The sequence below is a fragment of the Cuculus canorus genome, chromosome 1, assembly GCF_017976375.1.
Source record: "Cuculus canorus isolate bCucCan1 chromosome 1, bCucCan1.pri, whole genome shotgun sequence".
Taxonomy (NCBI): Eukaryota; Metazoa; Chordata; class Aves; order Cuculiformes; family Cuculidae; genus Cuculus; species Cuculus canorus.
Window position 1 is genome coordinate 206,084,422 of NC_071401.1, and position 16,290 is coordinate 206,100,711.

Below are 16,290 nucleotides of genomic sequence, written 5' to 3' on the forward strand. Positions count from 1 at the left end.
GCCCATAACAGGTACATTAGAGGCTTCCAAGATTTTCAGACCGAATGCCTATCGCAAGCCATCAGTATTTCTCACAAATATCTCTTTCCCCCTGCGACAGGCAGGTACACCTCCCACTGGATCAGGTTGCTCAAAGCCTCATCCAACCTGGCTTTGAACACCTCCAGGGATGGGGCAGCCACAACTTCTCTGGGCAACCTGTGCCAATGCCTCACCATCTTCTCAGGAAAATATTTCTCCCTAATATCTTATCTCAATCTCCCCTCTTTCAGCTGAAAACCATTCCCCCTCATCCTGTCCCTGCAGTCCCTGATCAAGAGCCCTTCCCCAGCTTTCCTATAGCACCTGCCAGTACCGCAAGGCTGCTATAACATCTTCTCAGAGCCTTCTTTTCTCCAGGCTGAACAAGCCCAGGTCTTCTAGCCTGTCCTCATACGGCAGGTGCTCCAGCCATCATATCTTAAGCCAAAATTTGTATCATGCCAAACGTTAATACCAGTGTCATTTCTTAGAGCTTATTTAGTGCACGTATTTCATGCAGTCACCTCCAGGTAAAAATAAATTAAAAGAAGAGTGAAAAACCCTTTGTTTCTTCAGTGTTATCTGTTTCTGGAAAAGGAAAAAAAAAGGCTGCCTGAGATGCAGAGACTCTTGATAATTTATGCATTTGTTCTTTTTTTTTTTCTCCATAATAGACCATTAGCTTTTCAGATATCCACTCAGCTAAAACGAATTAAACTGTTCCCTTTGTCTGTTGTGACTAAAGCTTTAGGTATAATACACAATCAGGAAAAAGAAACCTTCTTGTTCTCTGACCAAATTACTTTTCATCAATACTGCTTTAGGAATTACAGACGTACTTTAAAGATTTTACACTTGTTAAATATTTCAGTACATTTAATATTACACAGAAGTCAGAAACCGATCCCAGCAAGCTAGCATGCTTTAAGATCTAGTATTTAGATGTCAGATTTTATTGTAAGTGTATGTAATTTCATTTTCCGACCCAAATTGAAGTCAATAAATTCATTGTGTATTGGCAAGCAACAAGATACATGTTCTTTCATGTAACTTAAACCATTATTCCTCCACCAAAAGCTATCAAAGACTTGACTTAAAGATAGGGCTGGTTTTAATAGCTCTAATGTTCCCCCCTCTAGACATCTTTACTTTCGTAGGAAAGTGTTATTTGTCTAGAATATACGAAGATATAAATGCAGGCTAACAAACTATCAAGTTCAAAAGCTGCCCAGCTGATAATCCAAAAGCCAGCCTCTAAACACTACCATTCTTAGAAAGCTCTCTTTATAAGCACTAAGTGATCTGCTCCATCAGAAAAACAAGTCACTAACACCAGATGCATAAACAGGAGCGGAAAACCTGTCAGGAGAGACGTCTCCTATCACAGTGCAAGAGGCTTTACCAAGAAACCAAGCCCCAACACTGCTTCTCCCAAGATTGGGGATCCAGCCCCCAATGCCATAAACACAGCAGTTTGATATCAAGTGATCAGTCTCGCAGCCTTATCGCCAGTGCCCTTCCTATAACGACACCTCTGCAGACAAAGACAGACTCTGAGGAGTGAGACGTAGCCACAAAATAAACAAACAGGTTGACTGCTGTTAGAGCATCAAAGAAATGCCAAGTTTGTAATTCTCCAACAAGAAACATTCAATGAAAGAGGAACGGACAGTATGGTAACACGTACTTAAGTATAATTTAATCCTCTTAAGCACAAATCATCTTAGCAACTGAAGTCTAACACCGATTATACTTCCCCAGGGAAATACAAGCACTTCACCTAAATCACTAGTTCTTAAAGCAAAAACACGCATAAGGTTTCCCAGGCTTGCAAAGGGTCAAGCAATCCATTTGGCTTTTCCATATATAAAACCAAACAAATAAAAAAAATAATTATTTCCATCATGCACAGAGAAATAAAACAAAGAATCAGGATATAAAGGACTAGGGAAGAGATTGTGCCCCTGGACTCAGCATTGGTGAGGCCACACATCGAATCCTGGGTTCAGTTTTGGGCCTCTCATTACAAGAAGGACATTGAGGGGTTGGAGCGTGTCCAGAGAAGGGCAATGAAGCTGGCGAAGGGGCTGGAGAACAAGCCTGATGAGAGGCAGTTGAGGGACCTGGGGTTGTTTAGAGTGGAGAAAAGGAGGCTGAGGGGAGACCTCATCACTGTTTACAACACCTTGAAAGGAGGTTGTAGTGAGGTAGATGTTGGTCTCTTCTCCCAAGTGACAGGTGATAGGATGAGAGGAGATGGTCTCAAGCTGCGCCAGTGGAGGTTCAGATTAGACATCAAGAAAAATTTTTTCATTGAAAGGGTTCTCAGGCTCTGGCAGAGGCTGCCCAGGGAGGTGGTTGAGTCACCATCCCCAAAGGTACTTAAAAGACGGGGAGATGAAGTACTCAGGTATATGCTTTAGTAGTGGACAGGTACAGTTGAGCTTGATGACCTCAAAGGTCTTTCCTAACCAAATGATTCTATGATTCTATGACATATATATACTGTGACTTAGCAAAATTATCACAGTCTTCATCTCAACTCACCACACCCCAAAAGTCACAGATGTTTGTTCACAAGGCTTCCATAACTCAGGGTTAAGGATGAAAAAGCAACAAGTACTGCCATGAAAGTAGGGAGGCCGTTCAAATACTACTTCATAGAAGTCCTATACCTAGAATAATTTCTTCACCGCCGTAAAACACTGCACATAACAAGAACGCTACTATTTCAAAAGAAAAGGATGGACAATCTGGCAGCCCATGCAGGAAACTACAGCCCCACTCCCTCAAACCTTACTTAATCGAGCATTATAATTTAAGCAGTTGTACTGGGGAAACGACATTTCACAAGCCAGATGACAGTTCAGGTATGCTTTAGCACTGGTATTCTCCTTGCCATCACGACACCACAGTCTTCCCATTCATAAAGTGGAAAACCAAACCTCTAAACCAGCATCATTTGGGAGCCCTAATATTTGTAAAACATTTCACGCTGGATTCACTTGACATCAGTAGATGTTTACATCCACCTTCTTCACCCTTGTATTCCAAGAGGGCAATTCATCTCATCCTGAAGTGGAATTCTCAAATAAGCCAGATGAATTTTCCCCAAAACACCTTTTTCTTTCCACCGAACAACAGTTCCCCTCTACCACAGAGGGAGTCCAGCTCGGATACGGATACTTACACCACAGACACCTTCAGTGAAGCAGCAGGAAGGCAACTGTCTCTGCTCCAGGGGAAAGCAAGCTGCTACGTTCCATTCATTCAAGCCTTACTGCAAGACCCACTGCTGCCACAGGACTTGTTTTCAATCCCTGATGAGTTTTGGTGGGATTTTGGGTAATTATCAAGGCAAAAGGTCCTCAGGGAATGCCAACAGCATTAATATTTCCAGAGCACTTTCAGAAAGCCTTACTTGAACCTTACAGTTTTCTCATAGTCAACAAACATAAATCGCATGTTCCAATCTCTACTGTTCACTTTCACACCTTCAGCAGCCACATCGTGTTCGCTGTGCTCAAGTATTTGCCAGGCTGCCAGGCACGAAGCCTGTCTGATGCATTGGAACAGGCGTTAGTAATGGAATATAAATCGTTAAGAAAGCGATCATTTTGAACAATCGATCTGTATAAACAGTATGCAACTTATTTTCACTATTCCATGATAAGAAAACATTATATTGTTCTTTTAATGTTTGCTTAAGTGTATTTTGACGGACACTACTACACTAAAATTCAGTGTTGATTCAATATACAAGAATTTTCACTTCAGAACTGAACACACATTTGAAGCGGATATTTGCTTTTTCTGCTTTTCAGAAAAAAACGTCTTCAACAAAGGAGAAAACCAACACTAATAAACAGAGGCGATTTACATTTCAATGTCAGAATAAAGAGTAACACAACTCCTCTAAAAGACTACAAACTATTTCCTTTTCCAAAAGGAGGTGAGCAAAAGAGTTCATGTCAAAACGTCACTTCTACGAAATGATAGAGAGTTCATTACAAGGCTCTGAAAGCATATTTTATTTTCTTTCTCTCATTAAAAGCCAAAAAATGTGGGAATACCTGCACCAGATGCTGATCGCTGCTGAGACTGTGGTCTTCCACCAGGTGAGGACGGTTCCTTCATGCGATCAATGACACTGTCAGACAGCTGAAAAACACAACCCCCAGCACAGAGTCAGTCCCCTTTTATCCCCATTATCCCTCTCTTTCCCTCCAAAAATCAAATAAAACTTAAAAAAATAAAGAGCATAAAGCCCCAAAATAAGATATGACAGCTGCTAAAATTCTATCTGCAATGCAAAATCAACTTCTCTTGTTCGTGGATTGTGCACTTATCACTGAGTGCAAACAATCAGACTGAACCAGACCATTTTGGCACTCACACAGCACAAAAAAACAATATGACAAAATATAGGATACAGGGGCACAGTAACAACACCCTTTGACACATCGCTTGTAATTAATCAGTTTTTTGTCTTTTGCTATTTGGATGACAGTCAAATACCACGCAACGCAGGTGCAGAGCACTTAACCCAAGAGAACTCCCTCCTGAGGATGCCCTAGGAACACTTGTGCGACACAAGCGGGCAGAAAGAGCGCAGTCAACAACAAAGTTCATTCTCATGAAACACCGTCACAAATTATGCAGGATCAAATAGAATAAGAATAACACTCCGTTTCAGAAGAAGTAATAACATCAAAGCTTTTGTTTTCCAGCTTTTTACTTTCTACTGGTCTCCTCAAACATCAAACCTATTAAAATACCGGTTTGACTGCCCACGAGAATTAAACTTTAATTAGCAAATTCTTTACTAAACCTGCAGCATGACTTCTCTCACTGGCAGAAATCCGTGTTACACAGATTTTGCCCAAATCTGTAACCTAGTACACAAGTGTAGAATTGCTTCGGCATAAGAACCCTCAAAACCCTTAACTTTACACAGTTAGTTTTACATATGTAAACAGTTACGTACAATCTGTGTTGAGTTTTAGTGGGATTTTGTAAAGTATCGAGGCAAAAGGCCCCCAGGGAATACTGAAACCAATAACATTTCTGGAGCACTGATGCAAAGTGCTTCACCCCACTTTGGGATGCTCTACTAAGATGATTTATTCAGTGAAGCTACATTTTCCTAATACGCACGATATCACTCAGCTTTCATTCTCAGTATTTCAAGATCCAGGATACTTTAGAGAAATTCCAATAGCCCTCAGTAGCATTTAAGTGTGTTTGAGAGCAAATGAACTCTGCTGTGAACACATAACATGACTGGCATGAGAGCTTTAAATGATTGGAAGTGAAATATATCAGCACGCTGAAACAGGCAGTAGCTCCTCTTATGGTTCATTCCGCAACAATCCTCCCCGAGAGCAGTGATAAAAAGTAAAAACCAACTTCTCATCCTTCTTGGAATCAACCACAGGGTCTTCTGCTGAGAAATTCCAAAGCAGGAAGATTTCTTGAGGTGCCTCATGTTACAAACAAATCTTCTAGCGTGTTATACGCAACAGGATGTCACAAACCGGGGAAAAATGAATCATAGCATCACAGAACAGTTTGGGTTGGAAGACACCTTAAAGATCATCCACCTTAAAGATCAAGCTGCCCAAGGCTTCATCCAACCTGGTCTTGAACACCTCCAGGGATGGGGCAGCCACAACTTCCCTGGGCAATCTGTGCCAGTGCCTCACCACTATCATCGTGAAGAAATTCTTCCTTACATCTAGCCTAAATCTGCCCCTCTCCAGTTTATTCCCATTGCCCCTCGTCCTATCACTACCAGCCTTTGTGAACAGTCCCTCCTCAGCTTTCTTGAAGGCCTCTTTACAGTGCTGGAAGGTCGCTGAAACGGGAACGCTCCTGCACTGAAGTCAGAGGTACAGCGTGTAGAGAGCAGAATGTGGGAGAGGGAGGTCAGGAAAAGTCAAACCTGGCACTCCCAGTGCCACAGCTCTTCCACAGCGTTCCCACCACGCAGCCATGGGAACTAGATCAGAGTGAGCTTCCACTCATGGTGTCCTTCTGGCCAGGAACAGCTGCCTCGGGATCAAGGTGTTCAAGACCAGGTTGGATGAGATTTTGAGCAACCTCATCCAGTGGAAGGTGTCCCTGCCCATGGCAGGGGGGTGGAACTGGATGGGGTTTAAGGTCCTCTCTAACGCCAAAAAATCTGTTTCTGTGATTCTATGATTCTGCCTGTAGTTTGGTGTCATGCAGATATCCACGACGAGGTGTATCTCCGTGCACGTCCGTCACTCCAAGTCAGAGACGGAGACAACAAGGAACCTAGTGGATGGAGTCTACTACAGGCTTTAGGGTCTCTTCCAACGCAAACCATTCCATGAATCTATGATGATCCAAGGGAGAATGCCAAGCAGGAGGGTGGGGGAAGGGCTGGAGGTTCCTGTGGGAGAAGGGACAGGAGTACAGGGGACAGGATGGGAGCACCGGAGGATGGGACGGGGAGCAGAGAAGAGGAGAGGCGACGGGAGCAGAGAAGAGGGGAAGGAAGGGCATAGGAGAAGAGGGGAAGGGACTGGGTAGGATGTAAAAAGGAGGGGAGGGGAAGAGATGGCAGCTGATGAGATGGGACGGGATGGGACGGGATGGGACAAGGAGGGCATGGGAGGAGAGCTGAGGGGACTGGGTGGGACAGGGAGAAGAGGGAAGGGACAGGGAGCAGAGAGGAGCAGAGGGAAGGAAATGGGGAGCAGCGGGGAAGGGACTGGGTAGGATGGAAAAAGGAGGGGAGGGGAAGAGATGGGAGCTGTAGGAAGGGGACGGGGAGAGGAGAGGAGAGGAGAGGAGAGGAGAGGAGAGGAGAGGAGAGGAGAGGAGAGGAGAGGAGAGGAGAGGAGAGGAGAGGAGAGGAGAGGAGAGGAGAGGAGAGGAGAGGAGAGGAGAGGAGAGGAGAGGAGAGGAGAGGAGAGGAGAGACGAGACTAGGTAGGATGGAAAAAGGAGGGGAGAGGAAGGAATGGGAGCTGTAGGAAGGGGGTGGGATGGGATGGGATGGGATGGGATGGGATGGGATGGGATGGGATGAGATGGGAGCGGAGGGGACAGGACGAAGAGGGCATGGGAGCAGAGGAGAGGGTACTGGCTGGGATGGGGAGAAGAGGGAAGGGGATGGGAGCAGAGGGGAGGGTATGGAAAGAGGAGGGAAGAGGATGGGAGGGAGGAAGAGAGGAGGGGATGGGGAGGGCATGGCAGCAGAGGGGAGGGGACTGGGTGGCATGGGAAGAGGAGGGGAAGAGGAAGGGAAGGGGACGGGACTAGGAGGGAACGGGACGGGATGGGAGGAGAGGAGCAAGAAACAGATGGGAGGGGAGAGGACGGGAGCAGAGGGGACAGGATGGGACGGGGTCGGAGGTGCAGGGACAAGAGCCAGCAGGGCAGAGGCAGCGAGGGGACAGAAGGTCCTGACTGGGGGCAGCCCAGGGGGACCCGCTGTGACATCCACACCACACCACCACCCCCCCGTGTCGCCCCTCTCTCACCCGCACGCCCTTGACCACCGTGATGTTCTCATTCTCATCCGCCTCGAAGGTGACGCGGCGGGTGCTGCTCCCCCCGCCGCCCATCTCCGCGCGGTGCCCCCGGCGCTCCCCAAGGAGACTCGCGCTCCCCGCTGCCAACGCGCCCCGCAACAACGCCGCCCCGCATTGGCCCCGAGCTGCACACGGCACGCCCCCTGCCTCTACAACCCCGCTTCCCATTGGATAAGGTCCTAGAGCCTTGGAAACCTCGCACACCCCTTCCCAACACCCGGAAAGGGAGCGGAAACTTTATTCGGTGTGTGGGCCGCGTGGGAGAGTGGACTACAACTCCCATGATGCTCAGCGCTGGGGAGGCGGGGCGTGAGTGTCGCGTTGGCGCGGGGCATGCTGGGTAGTGGAGTTCATCCACCCGCTGTGCTGGGGCTGTGCTGTCCCGCGTAGAATCATAGTATGGTTTGGGTTGGAAGGGACCTTAAAGATCATCTAATTCCAACACCTCCCACTAGATGAGAAACCGCCAAGGGAAGGGGTGGAGTCCCCATCCCTGGAAGGGTTCAACAGTTATGTAGATGTGGCACTTCAGGACATGGTTTAGTAGGCAACAACACTGTGGTGTTTGGCTAACACTTGAACTGGAAGATATTAAAGGTCTTTTCCAACCTTAATGATTCTGTGATTCTAATTTATGCTGTCAGGATGAGGGAAATGAGATGAAGCATCAGCTACAGCTCTGGGGCTCCGGAAGTGGCCTGGAGAGCTCACCCCACCCCATCCCATCGGGAAGGTCTGGCTGAGGGAAGGCAGGAACCTGATACAATGTCCCTCTGATAGCATATTTTCTTTCTCTGATAGCATCTTTTCTTTCAGACAGTGTTTTTCCTTGCACTGTTTGTTCTTCGGAGATGTTCAGTACTGCGTTCAGTATGATCTGTGCTGAATAGAGGTGTCTTCTTCCGTAATAACCTCTGTTTGCGGTCTCTCCCTATCTCAAAGGCACAGTCAAGCAGAGAATTGGAGCCAGCTCCAAATTAGCAAGAGTTTTGACTGTTGTGAAGTTCATAATAACATCAAAATGAGTCCTTGGAAAGTAATAGAACAGGCATAAGATTTCTGGGAAAATTTATCCGTATGCATGGAAGTGGGAAATATATTCTATCCCAGTTCTTGTTTGGCTGCGCACAATTGATGGAGATCACTCCCTCGTGTTGCTCGGGTCTGATGAAGGACGCTTGCTTTCTAAAACTCCAAAACAAGTCTTAGAGAGTTTTTATTTGACGGCATTTTTCATATCACTATGATTCTGATTCTATGTCTTTAGGATGTAGGAAAGTGGATGAAGCATCAGCTCCAGCACCAGGGCTCCAGCAGCAGCATGGGGTGCTCACCCCAAACTCCCTCACTGGGAAGGTCTGGCTGAGGGAAAGCAGGAACCCACCACCTCTCAGCCCCAAAGGGACAAGTAGAGCCAGGTGGGTGTCCCCAAACTCCCCTCAGGCCGGGGCTGCGTGCCTTGGAAGATCAGGATGCAGGAGATTTCAACACAGGATGGAGGATGGTGTGATTAAGAGAAGCCCTGTGGACAAGGACTTGGAGGTTCTGGTTGATGAGAAGCTTGACGCGAGCTGGCAACGTGCACTCACAGCCCAGAGGACCAACCGTGCCCTGGGCTGCATCAAAAGAAAAGTGGCCAGCAGGGCGAGGAGCGGAATTCTACACCTTTGTTACTCTCTTGTGGGATCTCATCTGGATCATTGTGTCCAGTTCTGGAATCCCCAACATAAGAAGGATATGGAAAAGGAACGGGTAGGAACGGGTCCAGAGGAGGCTATGATGATGATCAGAGGGAGCACACCACCCACACGAAGACAGGCTGAGAGAGTTGCAGTTGTTCAGCCTAGAGAAGAGAAGGCTCCGGGGAGACCTTATAGCAACCTTCCAGTACTGAAGGGGAACCTACAGGAAAACTGGGGAGGAGCTCTTCATCAGGGAGTGCAGGGATAGGGTGAGGGGGAATGGTTTTAAGCTGAAAGAGAGGAGACTGAGATGAGATCTTAAGAAGAAATGTTCTTCTGTGAGGATGGCGCGGCACTGGCCCAGGTTGGCCAGAGAAGTCATGGATGCCCCATCCCTGGAGGTATGCAGGGTGAGGTTGGAAGCAGCTTTGAGCAACCTGATCCAGTGGGAGGTGTCCCGGCCTGTGGCGGGCGGCGTGGGATTTGTTGATCTTTGAGGTCTCTTCCAACCCAAACCATTCTGTGATTCTATGCTTCTATGATACATTGGTGGAATGTATGAACGTACACCTGTCTCTCCTACCACCTGGCTTCTTCACTTGTTTTACACAGTGAAGCACCCATGTTCTGCTGGGACTTCTTGATCCTGACAACATACAAATAATAATAATCATGATATCTAGGAAACTTTATCTCTTCTTTATCTCTCTTCCAAGTCTTTCATCTGCTTGGCTCAAGGAAGGATAGCCTATTTGTCCAGAAGTGACACCAAAGCCTTCCACTCACCTTGCAAGGAATTTGTCCCAAAGTGTTTACACAATGATCATGACAGATTATTGCAGACTGTGTCAACTGATGCATTTCATTTCTCTGAATCAATGCAAACATCGTGTGTGTTGCATCAATACAACTGCTCGTATGTCCTTGATATATTTTCCAGCAGTTTTTATTTGGATGTAAAGTGTCTATCTGCCAACATTTCAACAGTATTTGCCTTCCTTGGGGCTAAAGACATTGCTGAGGCATTGGCTGATAGCTACGTTACCACCAAATAAAAATTGCTTGAAAATATATCAAGGACATATGAGCCATTCTCTTGAGGATGTGATGTGATATTTATGCCTGGTTTTATAGATGGTAAACCCATTTCTGTGAGGGGGTGTTATTAAGAAGTCAGCAACCTGGTAACTGTATGTTTTTAAGGGAATAAATGGGCTTCATCTATCTGTCTTGGTACTGTGTGAGCACCAACAAAGTGAGGGTATTGAATTTTCTTTTTGTCTGGCCTGGGAATGTTTTTAGGGAGTCAAATTGTATTTATTGTTAGTGATATAACTTGTGGAAATGTTCATCTCCAAATCAGAAGCAGCTCTTCTAATATATGTGTGCTCTGTTGGGAGAGTTCTGAGAAAATGCTCCTGTCTTGCTGAACAGAAGGATTTATATTTAGGAATTAAGGCTTTAAAACAGCTATTTTCTACTGGGATGGTTTATGATTGTTTGGTATAACTTGAAATTACAAAGCACTGTAACATATGCATAGATTTCAGGAGGGGGGAAGAGAACAAATGGGCAGAATTCCATCTCAAAATCATTTTGATGTGTCTGTAAGGTTCACTCAGTGTAGAAGGAGAAGGACTGAGGTACCCCAGAATTTATGGCTCCCCTATAATAGGTGGAAATGAAAGAGTGTTTGCTGCAGGCCAGAGTTACCTATATGTCAGAAGCTTTCCTCTGTGGACTGTCGAACCGATTTGAGAGCTCTTTCAAGGACATTGCTAGATGAAAAAAAAAGTATTAGAAATTAATGTTTGAAAAGGCTACAACAAAATTGCAGTCCAAAAATCGTTTGATAACAACTGGCAAATAAGCTTACCTCTAGTTCAGAATGCTCACAAGCAATTTGCAAATAGGAAAAGTTGTTCTGTGTATAGCTTCAAACAATTTATATGTTCACATAAACAATACACCTATTTTAAGAGTAGTGGCTATCAATTTAGTACACAGACTTGACTGCTCTGTGGCACAGAAAACCCCAACTTAGTTTAAACTAACGAGCACAGGCAGCAGCAGTAGTCAAAACATCAAAACAGAGCTCAGCATAGAATAATTTGTTACTATTCAGTAGCGTTACTCAGTCTACAAGAGTTCTACACAGCCAAGCCACGTGCTTTTTGAATTTGTGTTGCCTCCAATGCTTCCAACCCCCTCCAGGCAGAGTAAAACTCTTCCAAGACACAGATGACCAAGTGACACGCGCAAGGTCATTTGGTGCCAAAGCGGTAGGACATTGGTCTTCAGTGTAGGTTTTCTTCGGTGGTTACTAGACAGGATATTTCAACCGAGAAAAAAGATAATGCAAGAGCAGAATGACAAATAGAAATTTAGCAATGAATTAAAACCTGCTTCTGATTCTTTCTTGATCCGTTTGTGACTTGTATAAGCAGAAAATTTATCTCAGACTGGAAAAGTTTAAGTATTTCACTATGTTTCTGAAAAACAAGCTGTATTATTAGGTTAAAAACATTCACTTCCCACACACCCCACACATTTTTATGGCCAAATTATAAATGCTTGATTCTTTGTTAAAAAAACAATGCTTTTTTCTGGTCCTGATTTGCCCTTGCCTGGACATGTTTGTTTGTAATAGAAATATTTCTTGTGCCACTTAATACTTCGCTGTAAAGCATTGAACAGAGAGTAGGGAAGGACAGCATTGCCAGACGTTCACAAACAAATAAATCCTAATGAGCCCAGGAAGAAGTTACTGTTAAATTTCAGACTCTTGTCTCAAGACTTAAAAAATGCCATAAGAACATTTGATAGGTGAGCTGATATATAAAGGCTCATTGCACACTTGCTGTGAGTTTTTATTCTACGGAGGATCATCCTGCTCGGTCACTGCCACGGTGAGTAGGTAGTACCATATGACTTTACCCAGTTATCCCTTGGTGGACATCTATTTCTTAGAAATGTTCGGCATGGCAGGACTTTGATAGTACCTAGGTTCCTCCTTGTCAGCAGTGGCCATTATAGCAAATCCTGCAAGTTGTCCAAGTCTGGAAATAACTCTTTGCTCTTGGATGCAACAGTGCCTTCTGCTGGAAGATGAGATTTGATTATTTGAACATGAGCCAGCAGAGTTTCCTGGCAGCCAAGAGAGCCAACTGTGTCTTGGGGTGCATCAAGCATTGCTAGCTGATCGAGGGAGATGGTTATCCTGCTCTACTCCACGCTGGTGTGACCCCACCTTGAGTATTGTGTGCAGTTTTGGGCGCCACAGGATAAAAAAGATCTAAAGCTTCTGGAGAGTGTCCAGAAGAGGCCACTAAGTTGGTGAAGGGTCTAGAAGGGAAGTATAAGAAGAGTCTAAATGATCTTTGAGGAGAGGCTAAATGATCTCTCGTATGAGCAGAGGCTAAAGTCACATGGTCTGTTCAGCCTGGAGAAGCAGAGACTGATGGGAGAACTCATCTCAGTTTACTGCTTCCTCACAAGGGGAGGAGGAGGAACAGGTGCTGAGCTCTTCTCTCTGGCGACCAATGATACGACCCAGGGGATTGGAAGAAAGATGCATCGGGGGGGGGGGGGGGCGGGGGCGGTGTTAGGTTGGGTATTAAGAAAATGTCCTTCACCCAGAGGGTGGTGGAGCACTGGAACATGCTCCCCAGAGAGACAGTGATGACACCAAGCCTGACAATATTCAAGAAGCATTTGGACAATACCCTCAGCCACATGGTGTGAATGTTGGGGTTGTCCTTTGCAGGGACAGGAGTTGGACTCAATGATCCTTGTGGGTCTCTTTCAACTCAGAATGTTCTATGATTCTATGAGTAAATATTACATCTTCAGTCCCTCTCTGCTCTGCTGAATTCTGCTTCACTTGGTGCTGTCACCACAACTTTTAGTACCTATTGTATCTGCAGGACAAATTAAGCTAAACCATCAAATTCCTCTGAATGAGCTTTGCAAACATATGTGAAGGTCTGGTTATATAAAGGGCAGGAGACCTTCCCTTTGAATCCAAAATCAGCTCTTGCAGAGACTGAGGGTTCACGGGTCATCTCAAAATTGATGCTTCAGTCATTGTTTCACTTGTCACAGTCAATGTTTTATTCTCATTACTTCAAGACAAGAACGTGCTTGAATTTTGCCCCATGCTCAGTAGTGCCCTATCAGCAGCAGTTACCAGTTGATATCAGAGGCTACGTGCTTCGATTTCCTGAGTCATCAAGGCTAACGACCTTATTAATGAATAATGATGAATTACTCTGAGGAGAAAAAAAAGGTGAGTCGAATTCATATTCATTACAGAAGTGAGGATGGTTTCCCAGCTAGTGTCTGAGACAGCTCTGTGCAATGTGTGCTATCTGCAGACCACTATCACTTCCTCAAGATCAGTCTTAGAGTTCCCAGAATCATAAAATTACTAGGTTGGAAAAGACCTTTGAGATCATAGAGCCCAATTGTACTTGTCTACTCGTCTACACTACTAAATCATACCCCTTATCATTTCATCTACCTATCCTCCACAGACAGGGATTCAACCACCTCCCCGGGCAGCCTCTGCTAGGGCCTGGGAACCCTTTCAATGAAGAAATTTTTCCTGATGTCCAATCTGAACCTCCCCTGGTGCAACTTGAGACCATCGCCTCTCCTTCTATCGCCTGTCACTTGGGAGAAGAGACCAACACCCACCTCACTACAACCTCCTTTCAGGGAGTTGTAGACAGTGATGAGGTCTCCCCTCAGCCTCCTTTTCTCCAGACTAAACAGTCCCAATTCCCTCAGCTGCCTCTCATATGACTTGTTTTCCAGCCTCTTCTCCAGCTTCATTGCCCCTCTCTGGACACGCTCCAGGACCTCAATGTCTTTCTTGTAATGAGGGGCCCAAAATTGAACACAGGATTTGAGGTTTGAGAATACTGTCATAGAATCATAGAATCACAGAATCATAGAATCATGGAGTCATAGAATCATAGAATAGTTTGGGTTGAAAGGGACATTAACAATCATCTAGTTCCAACCCCCTGTGGTGGGCAGGGACATGTCCCAGCAGATCAGACTGCCCAAGGTCCCATCCAACCTGTCCTTGAACACCTCCAGAGATGGGGCAGCCACAGCTTCCATGGGCAACCTGTTCCAGTGCCTCACCACTCTCATAGTGGAGAAATTCCTCCTTTATTAGTCTTTACTTCTCTGTTGGCTACTGTGCAGTCTGTATTGGATTATGACTGCACGTGTCATCCCAAAGATCGCTGTACATTCTGCAGAGGGCAACCTGGATTCCATGCCTTGCAGCATTATCCACAGTAAGCTGTTGCTAATCTTACTTACTTAATGCAAATCATCCAGTTCAGGACCCTCATATTTTCCTATAGACTTGAAAGCATAATATATTAATATTCTTTCATATTAATATGTGATTATTTATGTTGACATACTTTTATCGGACTGGTGTGGTTCACATCAGTAGCAAGTGAGCTGCAGAATTTGCAGTCGGCCTGACTGTCATCTTCATGACCAGATTTGATTCATGGTCTCATTTCCTGTTTTTCTTCCCAGTGCTCACAGCCCCCTGTTGTTTTCTTTTTTCTTCTCCATGGTCCATTTATTAAATGTAGACTTAGAAATACAATTAGAATTTACTCAAGTCTATAATATGTGACTACTAAATCTTCGGAACAATAAAAATTCTTCCCCCAACTTGGCTTATCTGGGTTGCCTGTTCTGCTGATGAACTTGGCCTTCCTTACGACTGAATGAATAAAAAAAAAGAGACACATGATTTGATCAATTCCAAGTGAATAATTCTGTAGTTCCCAAGGACTGCAAAAAAAGAGCCTCAAAGCACAAAGGCACAGAAAAAAACATTTTCTTGGCATTCTGTATACAGTGAGGTATGAAGCTGCAAACCAGAAGCGTTGTGGTGCTGAGCACTGACATCAAAAGAAATAAAGTCCCAAACTGAGGAGAGGAGTCTTAGAATCATAGAATAGTTTGGGTTGGAAGGGACGTCAAAGATCAGTTAGTTCTGACCCCCCTGCCATGCCACTAGATCAGGCTGCCCAAGGCCCCATCCAGCCTGGCCTTAAACACCTCCAGGGATGGGGCAGCCACAGTTTCCCTGGGCAACCTGGGCCAGTGCCTCACCACTCTCATGGTGAAGAAATTCTTCCTTATGTCTAACTTAAATCTGCCCCTCTCCGGTTTATACCCAATCCCCCTCCTCCTATCACTACAAGCCTTCCCTCTCCAGCTTTCTTGTAGCCCCTTTCATGTACTGGAAGGTTGCTATAAGATCTCCTCAGAGCCTTCTGTTCTTCAGGCAGAACAAGCCCTGTCCTTGTATGGGAGGTGCTCCATCCCTCTGATCATCCTTGTAGCCTCTTCTGGACCCATTCCAACAGTTCCATATCCATCTTATGTTGAGGATTCCAGAACTGGACACAGGACTCCAGATGAGGTCTCACAAGAGAGGAATAGAGGGGCAGAATCACCTCCCTTGACCTGCTGGCCACGCTTCTTTTAATGCAGCCCATGATACGGTTGGCCTTCCAGGCTGCGAGCGCGCATTGCCGGCTTATTGCTGACTCAGTCTCCTGCAGACCATGGAAAGGGTTTACCTTAAATCCATGACAGGATAAGTGGTTCAGTAGGCATTCTACCTTGAAAGCTTGTGGACAATCTATTCATGAACCAGCAATGTGCCCTGGTGCCAGAGAGGGCAAGGGGATCCTTGGGCCAGCAGGGCAAGGGAGATTCTCCTCCCCTTCCGCTCTGCTCTAGAGACGCCTCATCTGGAGTCCTGTGTCCAGTTCTGGGTTCCCCAGCTCAATAAAGACAGGGAATGACTGGAGAAGGCCCAGGGAAGGCTGCAGAGATGATGACTGGAGCATCTCTCTTGGAAGGAAAGGCTGGGAGCCTTGCGTCTGTTTAGCCTCGAGAAGAGAGGACCGAGAGGGGATCCCATCAATGCTGATCAATATCTGATTGGCAGGGTGCAGGAGGATGGGGTCAGAC

At 45.7% G+C, this 16,290-nt stretch overlaps 1 protein-coding gene across 4 annotated transcripts in view; it reads right to left on the reverse strand.

Moving 5' to 3' along the window:
• Positions 1-7,693, reverse strand: part of CHCHD3 (coiled-coil-helix-coiled-coil-helix domain containing 3) — a 174,960-nt gene extending 167,267 nt beyond the window's left edge. For all 4 annotated transcript variants that reach the window (XM_054088959.1, XM_009563405.2, XM_054088943.1 and 1 more), the window contains exons 1-2: positions 7,535-7,693; positions 4,095-4,182 (exon numbers count right to left, since the gene is read on the reverse strand). In XM_054088959.1, coding sequence (XP_053944934.1) covers positions 4,095-4,182; positions 7,535-7,618 — 172 coding nt within the window. In that variant the 5' untranslated portion in view covers positions 7,619-7,693. The remainder of the gene's footprint in view (positions 1-4,094; positions 4,183-7,534) is intronic.
• Positions 7,694-16,290: the final 8,597 nt, after the last annotated feature.